Source organism: Ovis canadensis, chromosome 2 (genome assembly GCF_042477335.2).
Source record: "Ovis canadensis isolate MfBH-ARS-UI-01 breed Bighorn chromosome 2, ARS-UI_OviCan_v2, whole genome shotgun sequence".
NCBI lineage: Eukaryota > Metazoa > Chordata > Mammalia > Artiodactyla > Bovidae > Ovis > Ovis canadensis.
In genome coordinates this window covers 60,972,761-60,991,835 of record NC_091246.1, presented here as the reverse complement: position 1 = coordinate 60,991,835, position 19,075 = coordinate 60,972,761, and the positions used below count along the sequence as shown (strand labels likewise).

At 41.3% G+C, this 19,075-nt stretch overlaps 1 protein-coding gene across 2 annotated transcripts in view; it reads left to right on the top strand.

Annotated features, from left to right (window-relative positions):
* The window catches only part of PCSK5 (proprotein convertase subtilisin/kexin type 5), a 503,732-nt gene that overhangs the window by 399,668 nt on the left and 84,989 nt on the right, over window positions 1-19,075 (top strand). For both annotated transcript variants that reach the window (XM_069576329.1, XM_069576328.1), the window contains exons 21-24: window positions 2,231-2,333; window positions 8,252-8,388; window positions 13,424-13,630; window positions 14,964-15,032. In XM_069576329.1, the coding sequence (XP_069432430.1) occupies window positions 2,231-2,333; window positions 8,252-8,388; window positions 13,424-13,630; window positions 14,964-15,032 (516 nt within the window). The remainder of the gene's footprint in view (window positions 1-2,230; window positions 2,334-8,251; window positions 8,389-13,423; window positions 13,631-14,963; window positions 15,033-19,075) is intronic.

Sequence of the window (19,075 nt, the reverse complement as noted above, 5' to 3'; positions counted from 1 at the left end):
TCTGCTTCTTCCTACCTGGTCCACCCTGGGTCCTCCTCTGCTCTTTATCCTGCTGATGCCTGGGCTGAAAATCACACTGCTCAACTGACTGTGCCTCCCTCAGCAAAAATAGAAGAGATTTCAGCAGGGGCAATAACAAAGAGGGGGAATGGGGGAGTCTGAATAAATAAAAAGAAGGCTGCAGAAATACAATGCCTGTATTGTAATTGAGTGAGACAGTCCCATCTTGAAACCAACACTCCTACTAAACAGAAATCCCAGCTTTTTCTGCCTCAGGATGCTGATTACCAAAAGTACAACTAGTCCTCTAAGACCTTTGAGTGAATTAGTAAAGGGTGCTCCCTACAGAGGCAGAGGCTGCCCACACCAGAGTGCCTGGCTTGGTGAGATGAACCTGGGGGGAGGGGAGGTTTTCCGCCTCAACTAGATGATTTGGGAAAGCGCAGTGAACAACCTCTGCATTCTTCGGCCCCTCTGGTTCCTCACTCTCTAAGTGCTAGGACTTCTGGGAATCACTCCTGAGCTAAGAACCACAGTCCCATTCTAAAAATTACACTTGTCTGGTCCACATTGCATCCCGGCAATGAAGAAAAGAATCCAAGATATGCAGGGTGGGCCACTGTTAGATTCTTGCTCTGCTCTGAGTATATATTCTTCCCCATTAATTACCAAAACCAATAGACTTAGTCTCTGTGAAAGGCTTTTTCTGCTATGTAAAGGCAAATTCTAGCTGCCTCTTCATTTTCACTTCTGTGGTTTAGTGCTAGCAAGTGGAAGATTTATGCAGGTAAGGTCTGCCTTACCCACCTCTACTAGTTCAGTAAAGCTATGGGGAAAGGCAGAGGGGGGGACTTCACTCCACTCCTCATCAGTAAGGTTCAAGTTTGCAGGGCTTTTCGCAAGGCAACTGCAATAAACCAGGCCGTGAACCTTGGAGTTTGAGTTAGACCATTTGACTTAACCAGGGGCAAGTCTTGCCCCATCCCTCTTCTGGCTGGATGGATCTCAAACCAACAACATTCAACAGGCTTACAGGGCTGAGGTGAGGTAGGGGGGCAAGTGAAGGTTGTGACTTGACTGAAATCTGAAACTATATTTCCTGGGTGTAATCAATTTCCACATCATACAAAGTGGGTCTTAAGATCTGACTGAGACATTTTTTCACTTTTTTTTTTCTTTTTAAGACAATGACACTGTAGAGTGAATAAAGGGTTGAATTCAATGAATGGAGACCCATTATCGGATTATCACCAGCAATAAGGCTGGCTTCTCTCCACTGCCTTTGCCATGTGAAAAAATTTTTAAATGTCCCCAGGTTTGTGAAACATGGAACGTTCACGTGGGAAGGCCTCATATGGGTTTTTCTTTGGGAAAGATGAACTTCTCTGGCTATCTTCTTATTGTTACTCTCTCAGGGTGAGATGCAACTCACATCTGTCCAATGTCAGCCAAGATTCAATTGGCATTTCTGACTAGTAATCAGAATCAACCCTCACCCTGGAGCAGTGGGACAAGATCTGGGCAGGTCACACCTGTGGCTTGACCTCAACCAGGATTATACCTGGGGTCTCCGTGGGCCAGGAGCCCTTAGGTTTTAACAGGCAAGTTAGTAGGAACTCAGTGTCCTGTGGGACACCCCCCCCCCAGCCTCTTTCTACTTAAATAACACATATAATGCTTATATAACACATCTGTAACACATGTTGACTAGATTCAGAATTATGTCACTGCCTTGTAACTTTCTGACGTTCTAACTTCTGGGACCCTTGGGGGAGTAACAGTTGTAACTATAAAGGAAATCAACTCTGAATATTCATTGGAAGGACTGGTGCTGAAGTTGAAGCTCCAATACTTTGGCCACCTGATGCAAAGAGCTGACTCATTGGGAAAGACTCTGATACTGGGAAAGATAGAAGGCAAGAGGAGAAGGGGACAACAGAGGATGAGATGGTTGGATGGCATCACTGACTCAATGGACATGAGTTTGAGCAAACTCAGGGAGACAGTGAAGGACAGGGAAGCCTGGCATGGTGCAGTTCACAGGGCTGCAAAGAGTCAGACATGACTTAACAACTGAACAACAGCAACGTAAGGTCAGGATTCAGGACTGGTTGCTGAGCCATTCAAGGTCTCTTCTCTCTGAATTGTCTCCACTGTTTTTTCACAGCCACAGAGGGAACTGGCTGCTCTCAAGTAGAAATAAGATAAACAACTAGATTTTGTTCCCCAGGAGAATACATCGATGAGCACGGCCACTGCCAGATCTGCGAAGCCTCGTGTGCCCAGTGCCAAGGACCAACCCAGGAAGACTGCACAGGCTGCCCTGTCACAAGGTGAGTGACCTTCCTCAGTATCTCCTGGGGTTGCAAGCTCATGAGAGGCAGGATGAAGAGAAGAGGTACTTACCACCTGGAGGCACCCCTTGGGCATACAAAAAAAAAGAATCAGCTTCCTTCCCCTGACATAGAAAACCACCGTGGTCTGGCCACAGCTCACCTCTGTTGCATCCTCTTGCCATGGTACCCCATAACCACGATAAGAATAGGTTCCCTAGACACTAGATAAGCCTTCCCATCAATGAAGGTGGTGGTGGCTTTGATGCCTAGAATCTCATCCCTTTCTGCATACCCATCCTTGAACCATCATCTCCATCTGCTGATAAAATATCTACTCACTTTTATAGAGTCAATTCAAGGGTGAACTGTTCTATGAAAGCATTTGTTACCTCTTTCCAATAGAATTAAACCTCACCTTTATGTCCCCTATACTCTGTATAAACTTCCATGATTGCACTTGTGACATTTTAAGACACTGATTCACAAATCTATTTGTTAGACTGTAAGCCCCTTAAAATGCTCATCTTTGTACCTCCATTATCTATCACAGTGCTAAGAAACTAGTAGGCACTCAGTCAATGTTTGGTAACTGAATGAATGAGGAAAATAGCAAATCTCTGAATGGGACAAGCATCTTTGCTAATCACTGAGAATCTCTAGTGAAGAGAGTTGGGAGCACACTGTATTTTTTTAATCAATATTCCTCTATTAATAAATTCTAGTATGTAATATTTGTTGGTCTCATCACTGCTCTGATAAATGCAAAGGAAGCAGGGTCTCTCCCAAGATCAATATAATGAGGCTGCTCCAGTGGCAATTAAATCTCTAGCATGGACATCCCCTCTGCCATGCACGAGAGTCATTTCATCTAATTCTTTGTCTGGACTCTAATACCCTGAGCAGGAACTGTTGTGTATTTGTCTCTTTATTCTCTAGTGATCAGCACACAGTAATAAATCAATAAATAGAAGTTTTACCAAACCTGATAAAGTATATAACTAACATCATGAGCTTGGCTCTCCAAATAGCTCCCTCAGAAAGAAGAAAAGAAAGAGGGAGGGAGAGAGAAAAGGAAAGGAGGAGGGAGGGAGGGAGGAAAAGAAAGAAAAAAGAAAGGAAGAAATAAAGGAGGGAAGGAGGAAAAGAAGGAAACAAAAGAAGGGTCTTCCTAGGAATTCTTAATGCTGTGATAACATTTGCCAAGTGTCTCTTTAAGAAACCTATGCCTCTTGAATTTGTGTTAAGTCAGCTTCGAGGGATATTATTAGACACAGACACCATTTTGAAAATACATTTTGTTTCTCTGTTTCTCCTTTAAGTCCTCGCCATATCAAAATCAAACCCTACACCATGTTTGAACATCTTTGAACCAAGGGAACGTGTTAGTATTTGTTTAATAAGGCAGCTACCATCATCCAGTGTACCCTGCAGAAGTCATGACTGCCCCAGGCTCACCAGAAGTGAGAAAAAGTTCAACTACCATCAATGGCCATTTTAAAAAATCTAAGTTCATTGGTACAAGAAGATCAGAGGTCTCCTGGGCCATTTGGATAGTCTGGCTTCAGCAGCCCATGGTTTAGCTTTTGAAGATAGAAAAGCAAGTGTGTAGATCTCAGAAACTATTTTGAAAGATAGAGTCATTGACTTGTTTGTTCTCAAAAGGGCAGCAAGCTATTTTCTTTAGGTGTTCTCCAAAGTATTTCCTTGACTGGAATCAGGTCTATTCAAGGCAATCTTCAGCACCTGCTTTATGTCCAGTTTTGAGTTAGGTGCAAGGTCAATGAAAAATTTTTTTAGATAGGTGACTTGGGGGTGGTGGGTCAAAGTCAAGGGCTGATGCACTCAGGGACCAGAACACTGGGACAGCTTTTACACCCTAGGCCTGAAGCAAAACTTGTAGCCTTAGAAGAAAAGAGGCTTGATAGAAACTGGAGCTGGAGAGGACATAACCACTCCAGAAACATGCAAGGAGGAACCTGAGTTGTGGCTCCACAAGGAATAATTACCATAACCTCTCTCCTCCCATCCTCAGATCTCCTGCTGGTGTTTCCTTTCCTTGTCTGAAGCATCTGAATCCCAAAGGGAAATACCACTTACAAGTAAGGAAAGTGAGCTTAGGAATGCAGTCTCTAGTGGGCACTAGTGGGCACAGCAGGTCAGAGGATGGCAGAAAATGGACATGGGGTAGCAGAAAGGCAGGACAAACAGGACTACTGGGCCCTCTGAGTTTCTTTCTATTCTTATGCTTTCGGAGGATCTCTAGTACTGACAGAATAAAGGTCATCCCTAAAGGAGTTTTTATCTGGGAAAGAAACGTTAACTTAGAAGTTTTCTTAATATGAGAGAGAAGTAAATCAGTGGGAATGTAGATGAAACAATTATCAGCTCATGTGCTGATAATTGGTGAAGCTGAAAGAACCTGGGTGAGGGGCAGTTTCTGTTATGTCTTATTTATTTTACATGTTTAAGTTTTTCCATAATAAAAATTAAAAAAAATAATTTAACTCTGAAGTTGTTTTCCAGGAAATTGAAAAGCCCTTTCTTTATCTTCTAGTTTTCCCTTTGGTGGTGGTGGTGGTTTAGTCACTTGTTGAGTCCGACTTTTGTGACCCCATGGACCATATACAGCTCCCCAGGATCCTCTGTCCATGGGATTTCCCAGGCAAGAATACTGGACTGGGTTGCCATTACATTTTCTACAAACCTTTGGGTTTATTTTGCTCCTTCGAGATAATTAAAAACTTGGGGTACAGTCTTTGTCACTGCTATATAACATGTCTCAGGTTGGCCAAAATGTTTGTTGGGGTTTTTCCATAACATCTTACGGAAAATCTGAATGAACTTTCTGGCCAGTTCAATCGCTCTATAATGTCATGGTCTTCACTGCCCAAGATAATTTCCCAACCCAGTCCTGAAGGAATTGCAGAGTCCATGAACTAATTAAAAACATGTAAAAGTTTTCTGACCCACCCTCAAACGTTTTATTTGATCTGTTTCCATAATTCAGGGGGAAAAAAACCTTTTGTCAGATTTCATTCTGTTACACTGCCAAGAAATTACAGTAAATATTCTTGTGACGGTTTTAGTTAGGCAAACCAACAGTCAACACGGAGGTCCAGCTAACCCTAACTTGCATCTTTTCTACACACACACACACACACACACACACACACACACACACTGGGGTCTCTGGAACATTTAGTGCCAATGTTGAGAACTTCACCTCTGGCAGCTCTTCTACCACCTTCTTCCTTTCCATGAGGCCCGTTGGACTCAGAATGGTTCACTGCTAATGAAAAGGCCAAGAGCACGTGTGACCTGGGGACCGTAGGGCTTCCCCAGTACAGATGAGCTTGCTTGGGTGTCTCAGAAATCCACAAAGTGGATGACTGGTGTCCCAGAGATGGCTGGAGTTGGCTTTAAAGAAAAGTTTCATCGGCCCCATGAAACCCAGACTAAGATGATCTCTTTTCCCCCACTAGGGAAGATCTGTTGGTATCTGTGGGAATCTGTGTCACTTGAGATGGGCTTTTTCTTCAAGTTCCTTAACAGTTTTTCTTAAGGAAGTTGGGGTAGGGGAGTTTGCAGGAGATGATGTAATTCAGTCCTTCACTCAAGCACAACTAGTTTCCTTATCATTCAATCTTTATAAAGAATTATGTTCTTACAAAAACTGAGTAGGTCACTTGTGCTTTCTTCAAGGTAGGGATAGAGGGAGGTGGCTTAAGGCACAATTATTTGCTTAGTACTGTCTTAAACTCAGGCTCTCGAGTAAATATAGACAGCCCTTCCCCTGTGTAAACATGGCACCACTACACCCTTTGATTCACTGCCACACCCACTCAAGTTTCTGAATGGTTTTAAAAGGTTCCAACCATTGGCAGTATTAGATCACTCTCTCAAGAGAAATAATTGCCCCCAAAACCAATCTGTCATCTCTTCCCACAAAGAGTAAAATGATGATGTACTTTCCATCTTTTTCTCAATTTAGCAAGAAAATGAACCTTCACAAATAAACATGCCCCATTCTCCTTCTTAGTGAAGAACAAAGTAGTTCACTTGTTTAAAAACCTCAGAAAGCTTTTACACAGTTTTTTCATAAAGGGAGGTTTCTTTCATGTTTCTTTTTTTTTTTTTTAACTAGCCACATCCAAATTATTCCTTGACAAATCCTCTAGCTCAGAGACCGGAGCCAGGGTGGGGTCAGGATTTCCCAGCTAGCATTAGTGCCATCAGCTGAACGTCTGGCCTAAGAGCACAGTCTTCCCATTACAGGTCGTGGTGCAGGAGATCTCTTCTGACTTGGACAGCCAGATGTGTATGCACGTCTTTTTTAGGGCTGGGACTCCACACCCTGCAGTGCGCCAAAAGTATTATTCACGCCATTGTGCTGGGTAGGGTGACCAGAACCTGAGGGGCTGAGGATCCAAGAACAAGGTGGCCTTCTTGTGTGGTTGGCCTGAATTCCATTCTATTTCCAAGCAGATGCAAATGACACAGACTTTCAGGGATGAGGTAGACGATTCCAAGCAACACATACTCAGGATGCCTTGTCCCCACCACAGTTTCCTTCAAACCCAGGACTGAAATGCCAGTCCTCCATGTAGGGCTGATTCTAGCTATGGAAACAGAAGAAGTTTGACAAACCAATGCCACCCCAGGAACGAGTTGTGACATCATTCTGGGTGGAGAGAGGAAGAACCCCTAGCAGTGTTTTCAGGCCTTCAGCTCTCCCGGATGTGGATACAAGCATCACGCCCTCGGGGGAGCATGTGTGTGCTACTACTCAGCCACTTTCACGACTGACACAGTAACTACTGCTGTAAGCAAGATCTCTGAGACCCTGGTTTGCACCACCTGTATGACTTAGGTAGGAGTCATTTAGCAAGTTCCCCAATAACCTAGACCACCGCTGAGAAGTTTTCAAAGTAAATTCCCTAGACCAGCACCATGAACACGATCCAAGAACTTGTCAAAATGCAGATTCTTGGCTCTCTCCCCCGAGGAAAGACTGAATCCGAAACTCTGGGGTTGGAGCTCCCCAGCTCACTTCATCCATCCACATTACTCATCTGACTTGCACTTAGACATTGTGTATTTTTTTCTGAGCAAAATCTTAGACATTGTGTATTTTTTTTTTCTGAGCAAAATTCTTGGATACAATTTACTTCATCACATGGGATTACTTTGCAAGGGAAAGAAGAAAGAAAACTTTGAAAATATTAACCATGACATTATGATATATATATTGTATGTGTATAAAACCAAAGGTTTTAGAAGCCCACATACTAACTTATCTGTGGTGTCCTTGTAGGTGATGGCAAACATGGTCAGAAAATAGAGACTGTGGTACCCTATACACCAGGAAACACTAGCAAAAATGACACTCAAAACCAGAGTTCATTGATTACTTGCCATACGTGTAGGTCAAGTTTATAAGTAGCACCTAAACTATAGGATAGTGCTGCTTCAAGAGCCCTTGGACTTGACATTTCCTTGCAAAGTGTGGGCACACTGATAACTAAAGAAAGATACTTTCTCCAAAGCCTCTGGATTCAAAGACTACTAAAATGCCTGGAAAGTTCAAAGACCCCCATCTCAGTGTTGACTGGGTTTGGCTGGAGCCTACAGTGCAGGTTTAATCCCCAGGGCACTGGTTAATTTGTTTGAAACAAGAATCAAGGTTACATCCACAGCCAGTTCCTGGCATGCCTGCTGTTGGGTCCAATCTTTGGCCAAGGATGGGTACGTGACTAATGCTCCCCATGTTCTAAGATGATCAGTCCTAGGCATCACCCTTGTTTCTGGAACAATGAAACCAAGTCTGTGCAGCAAAACACAAACACCACATGTTCTAATACTTAATGCCATCCCACAAAGCCACCCTTACAAACTAAAAGTCTGCTTGCCTCTAGGATTTTTGATGATGGCCGCTGCGTTTTGAACTGTTCCTTGGGCAAATTTGAATTCAGGAACCAATGTCATCCATGTCATTTCACCTGCCAAGAATGCCAAGGAGATGAGCCTTCCAACTGCACCTCCTGTGGAGTAGGTGAGGGAGTCTGGTTGCACATTTCTTCCCCTTACTTCAACTTGCTCTCCCACTGGACATTACTTTGTTTGACTCAGAAGCCTCATCTCTGGGGAAGAGACAGGTGAGATTAGACACCTGTTCATTAAAGAGTATGTACAACCTTGCAGTTTCTGCTTACTGTCAGAACATAAGTTCACACTGCTAGAGACACAGACCTACTTCTCCTGAGGAGGTGAGAGAGAAGCTAAGAGATGCTTCCAGAGAAGGAGAAAGTAAGGGCATGCAAACACAATGACAGGCATGAGCTAGACAGCAAAGCTAAGCTTCACTGAAGTGAAAGTGAAAAGCTAGGAAATTAAGACAGACACATTCAGTCTTCAGGAGAAACAGCCTAAGAGAGGCTGTGTCAGGGTCCCCTCAGCCCTGAGTGACACCATTTAGAAGCTGTCAGAGCCCTGTGGGATGGCAGGGTAATCTCTTCCAAACACAAATATGACCTTTACTGTCCCAGACCTTCACAATTCTAAAGCTTCTGGTGTCAATAAATTATATTCTATGGTCACTCTGGTCCTCTGCAGTTTGACCCTTGACTGTTCTCTAGTCTCCCTACTGCTGCTGGTAAGTGGCTTCAGTCATGTCCAACTCTGTGCGACCCCACAGACGGCAGCCCACCAGGCTCCCCCATCCCTCAGATTCTCCAGGCAAGAACACTGGAGTGGGTTGCCATTTCCTTCTCCAGTGCATGAAAGTGAAAAGTAAAAGTGAAGTCACTCAGTTGTGTCCAACTCCTAGCGACCCCATGGACCGCAGCCTACCAGGCTCCTCCATCCATGGGATTTGCCAGGCAAGAGTACTGGAGTGGGTTGCCATTGCCTTCTCCGTCTCTACCTATGCCTGTCCCCAAATTTGACTTCATGAGGGACTGATTTATATTTTATATAATTAAATTTACTCATCTTTAATTGAAGGATAATTGCTTTACAATATTGTGTTGGTTTCTGCCAAACATCAATATAAATCAGCCATAGGTATATCTATGTCCCCTCCCTCCTTGAACCTCCCTCCCAACTTCTTCCCCATCCTAGGTTGTTACAGAGCTCTGGTTTGAGTTCCCCGAGTCATACAACAAATTCCCACTGGCTATCTATTTTACATATGGTAATAAATATGTTTCCATGTTACTCTCTCCATACATTCCACTCTCTCCTTCCTCCCACTCCCCATATCCGTAAGTCTGTTCTCTATGTCTGTGTCTCCACCGCTGTCCTGCAAATAGGTTCAGGGACTGATTTATATTTTATTTGCCCTACACTTAAAAAATTTGAATGAAATTGGGAAATTAAAAAAATTTTTTCTCTTGAAAACCTGGAAGATTTGGCAACAGTGCATCTTCTGGTCCTCAAATGATTGACCAGAGACCTCCAGGCTGCTCTCCATTTGCCATAGTCCCCACCCCTCCCAGCTGTCTCACTGATCCTGAGGCTGTCAGTTACCACCATCATGACATTTACATGGTTTTACTGGTGGGGAAGAATTATTTAGCTTTATTCTTGCTTGTCATAAAACAAAGAAAAATGAAGAATAAATCAAAAGTTTCATGCATTTGCAGAAAAATGAGGGAGAACACATCTTTGCGTAAATTAAAATGATTGATTTGTGTTTAAACAAAGTATATCTGTCCAATTTTACCTCTACCCTGCTTATTCTGTTTCCTTCCTCACCTGTAAGATGGTGATCATGGCTGCTTCCTTTAGGATTATTATGAAAATGAAATGAGACAAAATAAAAAAGTACTTAGAACAAGGTGAACTGCACAGGAAGCACACAAAAAATATTAATAATGATCATTATTACTACTATTATTACTACTGTTATTGTTTGTACCACTTATTTCTATGGGCATTTCAGTCTCTAGCCGAGTTAGTTTTCTGTACAGCAGAAATTAAACACAACTTTTTTTTCACATTTGTTAATATCACCACTGATCTCATCAGAAAAGTTTTTGAGGACTGAAGAACTGTCAGGCTCAAAAGTGCATGCAATAAACCCAATATTTAAATCAACTAGACTTCAATAAAAATTTTTTAAATGTATTGTGCCACTCCTGTGTATAAGTTACTCTACATAGGTGCCATGGAAGATACAGTAAATGATAGCATGATACTCACATTCAAGTTAACAATCTATAAAACAAGTTTGTCTTCGTGTGTTATAAAATGAGAAGATATTAAAGACTGAATGAATGGCAGTAACCCTACCACATGTCACTACTTTCAGCTGTAGTGAGCAAAAGAGGCTTCCTGAAGAGAAGATGGTTGGCCAGGTTCTGATTAGCAGAGTTTTCCGCCTGTTAAGAGTGCTATATCCCAAGACCATGTATTAGGGCAGCTAATCCATGATTCAGTGCTACAGAAGATAGATGATGGAATGGATGCAGTTCTGTATCAAGAGACTTTATTCAAAGGCTGAAATTCCTCTGGCAAAGGAGCCCCATCCACACACATAAGCCTCTCCCAACTCTTTGTAGAAACTTTACCTCTTGCTGAATTGTAACTTTGTTAAAGTTAGGTCTGAATCCTTTTGGAAAGGCAGAAGGCTAGCTCTATTGATGAAAATTCACTCTCACCCCAGTTTATCCTCTACCAAACTGAACCCGAAGCTAAATTCTACCAATTATACAGTAGCTGCAGTAAGCAAAATGTTGAAGTAAACTTTATAAAGTTTATTTTCAGAGTCCCCAGCCTTTCCTTCTTCCTTCCCAGCAATCCTGTTCCCATCCTGCCTGCAATCTTCGACCTTCCTTTCCTCTGGCAAACATCCAATGACTTCGCATTGGTCCACCCTCCCTTCTAACAAAATCAGCTGCCAAGAAATACTCTGAAAACAATTAATTACTCTTCAGTATAAATGAAAGCCAACCTGAACCTCTCTGGGAGTTTTTCGCTTTTTAACTTTTGTCTCACATTGCTGACGTGAAAGGTTTTGGCACCTAACAAAAATATCAGCCCTTCTACTATCAGAACCAGCTTCTCCTACATATCATTACAGGAACTTAAATTCTGAGATTCTGGGCAAGTAGCCAAAATTTTATGTATGATATGCAAATCACTGAGGTATCCAAATTATCACCCAAAGCTAAGTGAGCTGCCATGCTGTCAAGCTATTAGAAATATGATCAAATCTTGGCATAATCCTGACCCAAGCAGGTGGGGAAAGCCTGCCATTTTGAAGGTGCCTAAGTGACTTCCTTTTGCACAGTCCATGTATTTTAAACAAGACCCTTTAAATCTGTCCTTTAAGCCCAAATTATAATACCCAAAGGGGTTCAAATAACAAAGCCATATCTGAACAATCAAAATGGAATTGAATAACATTTCTTCTAATATCTGAAATCATCATTTATTTTTAAGATTGTTGATCCAGTTGGATATGTTTGAAAAACAGGAATGTTGACAAATATGAATTCACTCACTCATTCAATCATTCAATAAATACATATTTAAAACTCATAACCATATGCCAAGTTGTCCCCAAGCCTCTGGATCCTGAGTTGACATCAAGGGAAGGTGCAGGGGATGGACAGGAGGATGGAGGATAGGGTGGGCTTGTCACTGCTAGCCTTCACATCTTACTACCTATGTGTGGGAAGGCTGGCACTCTGTAAAGCAGGATCTTTTCTCAATGAGTTATGGTGGACTGAAAAGAACACAACTTGGAAAGTTGACCTTCGTGTGGTCTCTTGAGATTCCAGGTCCCACCAGATTAGGATTCTGTGCTCCAAACCTTGATCTGTAGCTGTAGAATCACCAAGTGCACGTTGCAACCTCCCAAACACTCCTTTCCTTTAGAGGATAACATTCTTCCAGGTCTAACTTGGAAACTGCAAACACTTTTCTTTTTTAACCACCTCTTTGGAGGCTCTCTTTATGTATCTTGTTCTGTAAGGACCAGCAAACTTCTGGCATGAAACTGCCATCAGAAAAAAAGGGCGCTTCAGAGTTCATAATTCAAGGGTGTGGTTTTTAAATTGTATTTCAAATAGGACTTTAATTAAATAAGAAAATTAGGTTAAACCTTTTTAAAGTGCTTAGTTTACAGGTAAAAAAAAAACAGCTGATTGTTGGCAAATTTATATGGTTCAATTTAATATTATTCTGACTTTTGGATTTTGCACTTGTAACATGAGGTCAGCACTATCTTTAGAAATCTGGCAGCCTTGCTTCTCGAAGGTCAATGGTTCAGGATCTTCATGTGGTAAATCACATGATGAGTGAGCTCTAGACCCAGTTGTTTTAGGGAACACAGATATTTTATAAACTAGAAGCACATGGGAGACCTGATTCACAGAAGACAGATGTCCTGGGCACACACAGCACTAGTGAAAACTCCAGGGGATCAGTGGGGGCGGGGTAGAGGCTTTCAGGTGCATCTACATTAATCTTGTGTATTTAAGTGTGTGATTAGAACTGATTAGAATCCTTTTGCATTGATTATGATAGTTTGCATCCATTTCTCCAGTGGCAACATTGGATTCTCCACAGGAGCAAATTCCCAGTCTCATACTGGGGGTACTGCTGATTCTTTCCTTGTAGAGTCCAATGTTGACAGGACTTCCAGGAATTCATGCAAATGAGTCAAAGAGGGGTGTTTGGTTGAGAGCTTCAATAGGCTGTCAATACAGGAGTTGGTAGTTGTGCAAAAATTCAGTCCTTATACAATTAAGACAAGCATGTGATTTTGATAACAGAATTCAAAATCATTCTAAAAGATTGCACTATCATAGAAATGCATGAAGCACTTGTTTATTCTCATGGGATCTTTATAGTCACCAACTCTGAGAGCTTCCACTGACACCAAAAGGAGTTCAAGGAAATCTTTTCAACTAAAAGTTCAAAGAGACTACATTTTTCATTCAATCCATTCTTATCTCCTTGATCTGCTGGGAGTAAAAGCACTTGGTCACATCTTTCAAACAAAATGTCTTCAGCTATTGTTATCTTCATAGCTAATTTTGTTCATTTTCCCTCTTTTCATTTTGCTCCTTTCTCTTTAGATAAGCATGGCAGAGAGCGGTTCCTGTACTGGGGGGAGTGTCGAGAGAGCTGCCCCCCAGGCTACTACCCTGACGAGGGCCACACCTGCCAGCCCTGCCCAGACAACTGTGAGCTCTGTCACGGCACACACGTCTGCACACGATGTGTGCATGGCTACTTCCTGGTGCCCTCCAATCACACCTGCCAGAAGTTAGAATGTGGACAAGGTAAAGCCGCCTTGGAGCCGCTGCAGACAAAAGGGGCTGTACCCTGGATGCCCCAGAGACTTGAACATCTACCTGGTGCAATGGTCGCACCTGGATGATTTCCCACGAATCTACACCACAAGTGGGGACAGTGATACCTACCCTGCTCTCTTTCCCCAAGCGTTTGCTTAGACACAATCCAAGGACTAAGGAATGCAGCTAATCACATACATAGAAGGTGAACTCCAGTGGAGGGTTTATGGGAAAGGTAAAATGGGAGAGAAAATCAGATTAGAATTCAAATGTCCTGGCCAACAATACTCTCCTTCCCAATCACTAGTTATGAGACCCTGGGCAAAATCAGTCTAATTTCTCCATGCCTTGGTTTCTTCATTTGTGAGAGGAAGAGCATAGCATGCTCTGTGCTTGCTTGCTGGCAGGAGCCAGTGAGAGTCAGCCTACTTAAAATGACCTGGAAATATAAAAATGTTCTGGGAATATATGTGTTTCTGTTATTGTTCAATTCCTACTTACACTGCAAGAAGGGAATTAAAAAGCAATACATATAGATTTTGCTCGTTAATGTAAAATGCTACAGACTTTCTCTGCTGTATAAGAATGATGCCTGGTCTGGTACTAAAGGAGCTTTAGCACATTTCTAGAATAATGAAGACCTCTTTCTTTTTTCTTCTTAATGCTTACTAAGGTTGCTGTATGTGTGCTAAGTCACTTCAGTCATGTCCAACTCTTTGTGACCCTATGAACTGTACCCCACACCAGACTCCTCTGTTCAGGGGATTTTCCAAGCAAGAATACTGGAGTGGGCTGCCATGCTCTCCTCCAGCGGATCTTCCCAACCCAGGAATCAAACCTGTGTCATTTAAGTCTACTGCATTGCAAGGCAGGTTCTTTACCACTAGTGTCATCTGGGAAGTCCTACTAAGGTAGTATAGAATTTAAAACTTTTTTAAAAGTATTGACGACAACAGACATAAGGAGATAGAGCTTCATCATTTTATATACCCAACCACATTTTCAAAACAGAACTTACTTCTTTAACAGATACAGCACACCAACTTGACTTCAAAACTAGTTGCATGGCATACAGTCTAACTCTGTTCTACTTATAGCCGATCAAGCTAATCCAATCTACTAAGTATTTTTAAATTAATAGAAGGAGATAAAAAATGTGGGTGACATACTTATCTCCAAAGCATGGTTTGGAGTTTCATAACTGCTCTACAATTTGCTTGAAAATAAGCTACACACCAACATATTTTTATAGCAATTATTTGTGCTTCCATTCAGTGAAAGTAAAGTGAAATTGTGCTTTATTTCTCTTTATATTGTGTAGGTGAAATCCAAGATCCAGACTATGAAGAATGTGTGCCTTGTGAAGAAGGGTGTCTGGGATGCAGCTTAGGTATGTCATCTTCCCTTTTGCTTAGAGTTGAAACAACTGTGTCCTTCACACATCCTCTCCCGTCATTCCTTCAACAGGGACTCTCGTCACTGTTGTCATCATCAATATCCATTATGTAGGCTAACTCTGACACAAACGTGGTTACCGGGAGAGATACTCCCTTCTGAGGCAATGGATAGGTCACTTGTCTTCATGAAACTCAACTTTAGGAAAGGACAATCATGCAAGAAGGAAGTAGCATTTAGGGTCAAGAGATTTAAAGATAAAATGCTAATTTTTTAGAAAGCAAAAACAGATCTAAACTAAGTAATGAAAGTATTAAAATCTAAAAGATGAGCAATGCCCAGTGTTTCTTATGAAGAGACAAGAGGAGGTCTTTCTTGCAGGGAACAAGGATAAATGTTTTGACAATCTTAATTTCACTTTTTTGCCCATTTCGGACCATATTTGCCCTTTCCCAGCTCATTTGCTCATTTCCCCAGCTAAATTTTGTGGTCTCTTTTTACACCTTTGCTATGGTGTATTGTGTGTCCATGCTAACATCTTTATGCATCATGGATAGAGGGGTGTGTGCCTGTGTGTGTGCACGTATGTTTGTGTGTGTGTGTACATGCATGTGCATGTGTGTAAAATCTCAAACCTATGCTTTTGACTCTTAAAAGTTTAAAGGGATGGATGAATGTGTGTGGCCTTATTTAGGATCAGTGAGAATCTTGGCATGGGGATGGGAACGGTGACAACCGTGCATTGCACCACCCCTCCCCTACTTGATTCAGTTAAAGATGAAACTGAGCCATCTTCCCTGGGAAAGAAATTCCATAGAAGACCCCAGCCATCTAGAGACTCAAAGTCCAAAAGAATCAATCTGAAAAAAAAAAGAGGTACATTAGATAGTTTGATTCACTTTACAAAGTGCTGTTAAAAGACTACATTCACTCCTTTAAGAAACTTTAATTGTCTACTGTGTGCAGAGTGTTGGCCACGGCAGAGGGAATTCAAAGGCCATACGATGGAGATTCTGCTGTAAGGACCACTCTGGCTGCTATAAGCGGCACACCTGGAACCACGTCTTTTACAGGTCAACCTGCCAGAGTAGAGAGAGCTGCACAGTGTGGTAGGATTACAGGAGAGGGAGGCATAGAGAGACGCAGAGCAATCTGCTACTTTCTAATTTGAACATTTCTCTTAATTTATAAAAATCTCTGAATGTTGGACCTTGTTTATTCTGGGACTGCCTTAGCTGAAATCAATCATCTTATTTCTGAGGCTTTCATTTAGCTTTCCAATTGAATTCTTTTTTCTTGTCTCTCCTTGTTGTCAGGTCAATGATCATACCTTTTACTGATGATTTATGTAATATTTGGTGTGTACACATCTTTCTGCTTAGAGAGTAATCAGTACTTGCAAACAAAACTCTGTGCCTTATATACTCTGCTCCCACTAGAACCAGCAGCATGTCTAAGGTATAATAAAAGCACAATAAATGTGCAAAGCCTTGAGAGTTTCCCAAATTCAAAACAGAGATGCATGGTTCAGAACACAAAGGGATTTAGATATATTTTCTCTAGTCAAATTGTGTTCATGGGCCTTTCTTCAGGCTGAAAACCACATTTTACATAATACCATTTTATTCTAAGAGGATTTAATGCCAAATTCTTTGTCTTTCTAACCAATACCTTAAATGGAAATTTTAAATAAGATAAATCTACATAAGTGTCCTATATTATATCTCTTCATTAATTGAGAGGATGAGCAAATAGAATCATTTTTACACTTGACACTTAACTATAACCTAAGATGTGGGGCCTATACCTACATCACCACTGACTTAATGATTGATTTTCATCAAATTGTATAAGATCTCTTTACTTCCTTATCTTATCAGTAAAATAGAGGTTAATGTGCCTTTATCTTGGCTCAGAAATGGACGATGAAAACTGGTTAATATCTGCTTACTAAAATAGTGGTAGTTCCTACTCTTGGGAGGAAATATACATGAATTTGAAAATTTTTAAGTAACTGCAAAAAGAAAAAAAAGACTATTTAAACTAAGTGCCAATTAAGGGGATAAATATATGTACCAAGTGAATTTAGCAAAGCAGGAAACCCCCAGGCACTCAAGTGATTAAGGAAGGCTTCCAAGAAAATGGGACTTGACATAAGTCTTAAGAATTTCCATGGAATTAAGATGGATAAAAAAAACAGGGTTGCACCATGGAGGGGCTTTAGAACTGCAAGAAAAAAGGTTTGGAGGGAAGAATTTCTACCGTGGATTAGACACTGAGTATACTAATTTTGCAGAAGGAACATAAGACTATAAATATAAGGGAATAAGCAAAGAGAAGTTTAGAGAAGTGGATGAAAACCATAACTTGAATTCTGGACTCATAAGTTTAAAAGTGTCCTGTGGCTAAAAGGGAATAATTTGAAGGTTCTTACAGGAAAAAAAATGCTTTTTAAAAAGGTGTTTTAAGAAGATTAATTTTGTAACTACAATAATTATTAATATGTTCAGGGTAGCTGACAGACAGTGAGGCTGTAGGCAGAGAAACCAGCTAAATGACTATTTCAGATTTCTAGGTACGAAGTAACAGGAGCCAGAAAATTATGAAGAGAGAGACAGGTTTTAAAAATCACATGAAACAAATGGCCCTTAAGCATAAGACAAGATCCTTCGGTCATTATGTGAGAAATGCAAATTAAAACTACTGTAACATACTATTTCTCACCTATCAGATTGGCAAGCTTAAGAAGGCAGTCTTACTTGTGACTGATGGTACAACTACTGTTGAACAGCTGGCAGTACATAACACAATCACATATGAACTAATCCCTTGACCCCATGACACTACTTCTAGGAATCTGTCCTGAGGATATGCATCCACAAACTCAAAACAGCATACTCGCAATGTTATTCACTGTGGTATTATTTGTGGTATAGTTAGTGTCAGTCACTCAGTAGTATCTGACTCTGCGACCCCATGAATTGTAGACCTCCAAGCTCCTCTGTCGATAGAATTCTCCAGGCAAGAATACCAGAGTGAGTTGCCATTCCTTTCTCCAGGGGATCTTCCTGACCCAAGCATCAAACCTGAGTCTCCTGCATTGCAGGCAAATTCTTTACCATTTGAGCCACCAGGGAAGCCTGTATTTGTAGTATACACATTTTATAAACTATTTTAAATGGCATAAATGCCTTTTGGTGGAAGAAATTCATTGAATCAACTAACGGACACATACTAATGGAAACTGAATGAACTAATGGACATTGAATCAACTAAATGACATGTATTCTTTTATCCAACCATAAAAGAGAAAAGTACAAAAGTACAAAAGAACATACATAGCATGCCATCTTTTTGGTAAGAAAAGATAGTTAAATAAGATATTTGTGTGTGTATATACATTTTTTTTACTTAGTTTAAGAAACACAGAAAAGATAAATCAGAAAGTAATGAAAATGCTTGTGTATGCTCAGTCATGTCCAATTCTTTGTGATCCCATGATGGTAGCCCACCAGGCTCCTCTGTCCATGGAATTTTCCAGGCAAGAATACTGCATTGGATTGCCATTTCCCACACCAGGGGATCTTCCTGACCCAGGGATCCAACCATGTCTCTTGCACCTCCTGCATTAGCAGGCAGATTCTTTACTATTGCACCACCTGAGAAGCCATGAAAATGCTTACCCATAGAGAAAAGGGTAAAGGGAATGGGTGTGAGACTTCTCTAAGTATACCTTTTTACATGCTCTTGATTTGAACCATGTAAGTGGGTTACATATTCATACAAATGACTTAGTAATTAGTGTGAATGGGCTCTCAGTGGCCAATTTGGGACAATTTGAACATTTAAAAAAGGTGATGATAAAGAATTACAATTCAATAAGTAAAAATCCAGGGGCTTCGCTAGTGGCTCAGTGGTAAAGAATCTGCCTGCCAATGCAGGAAACATGGGGTTCAATCCCTGGTCCAGGAAGATCCCACGTGCTGCGGAGCAACTAAGCCTGTACACCACAACTACTGAGCCTGCACTGACGCCCAC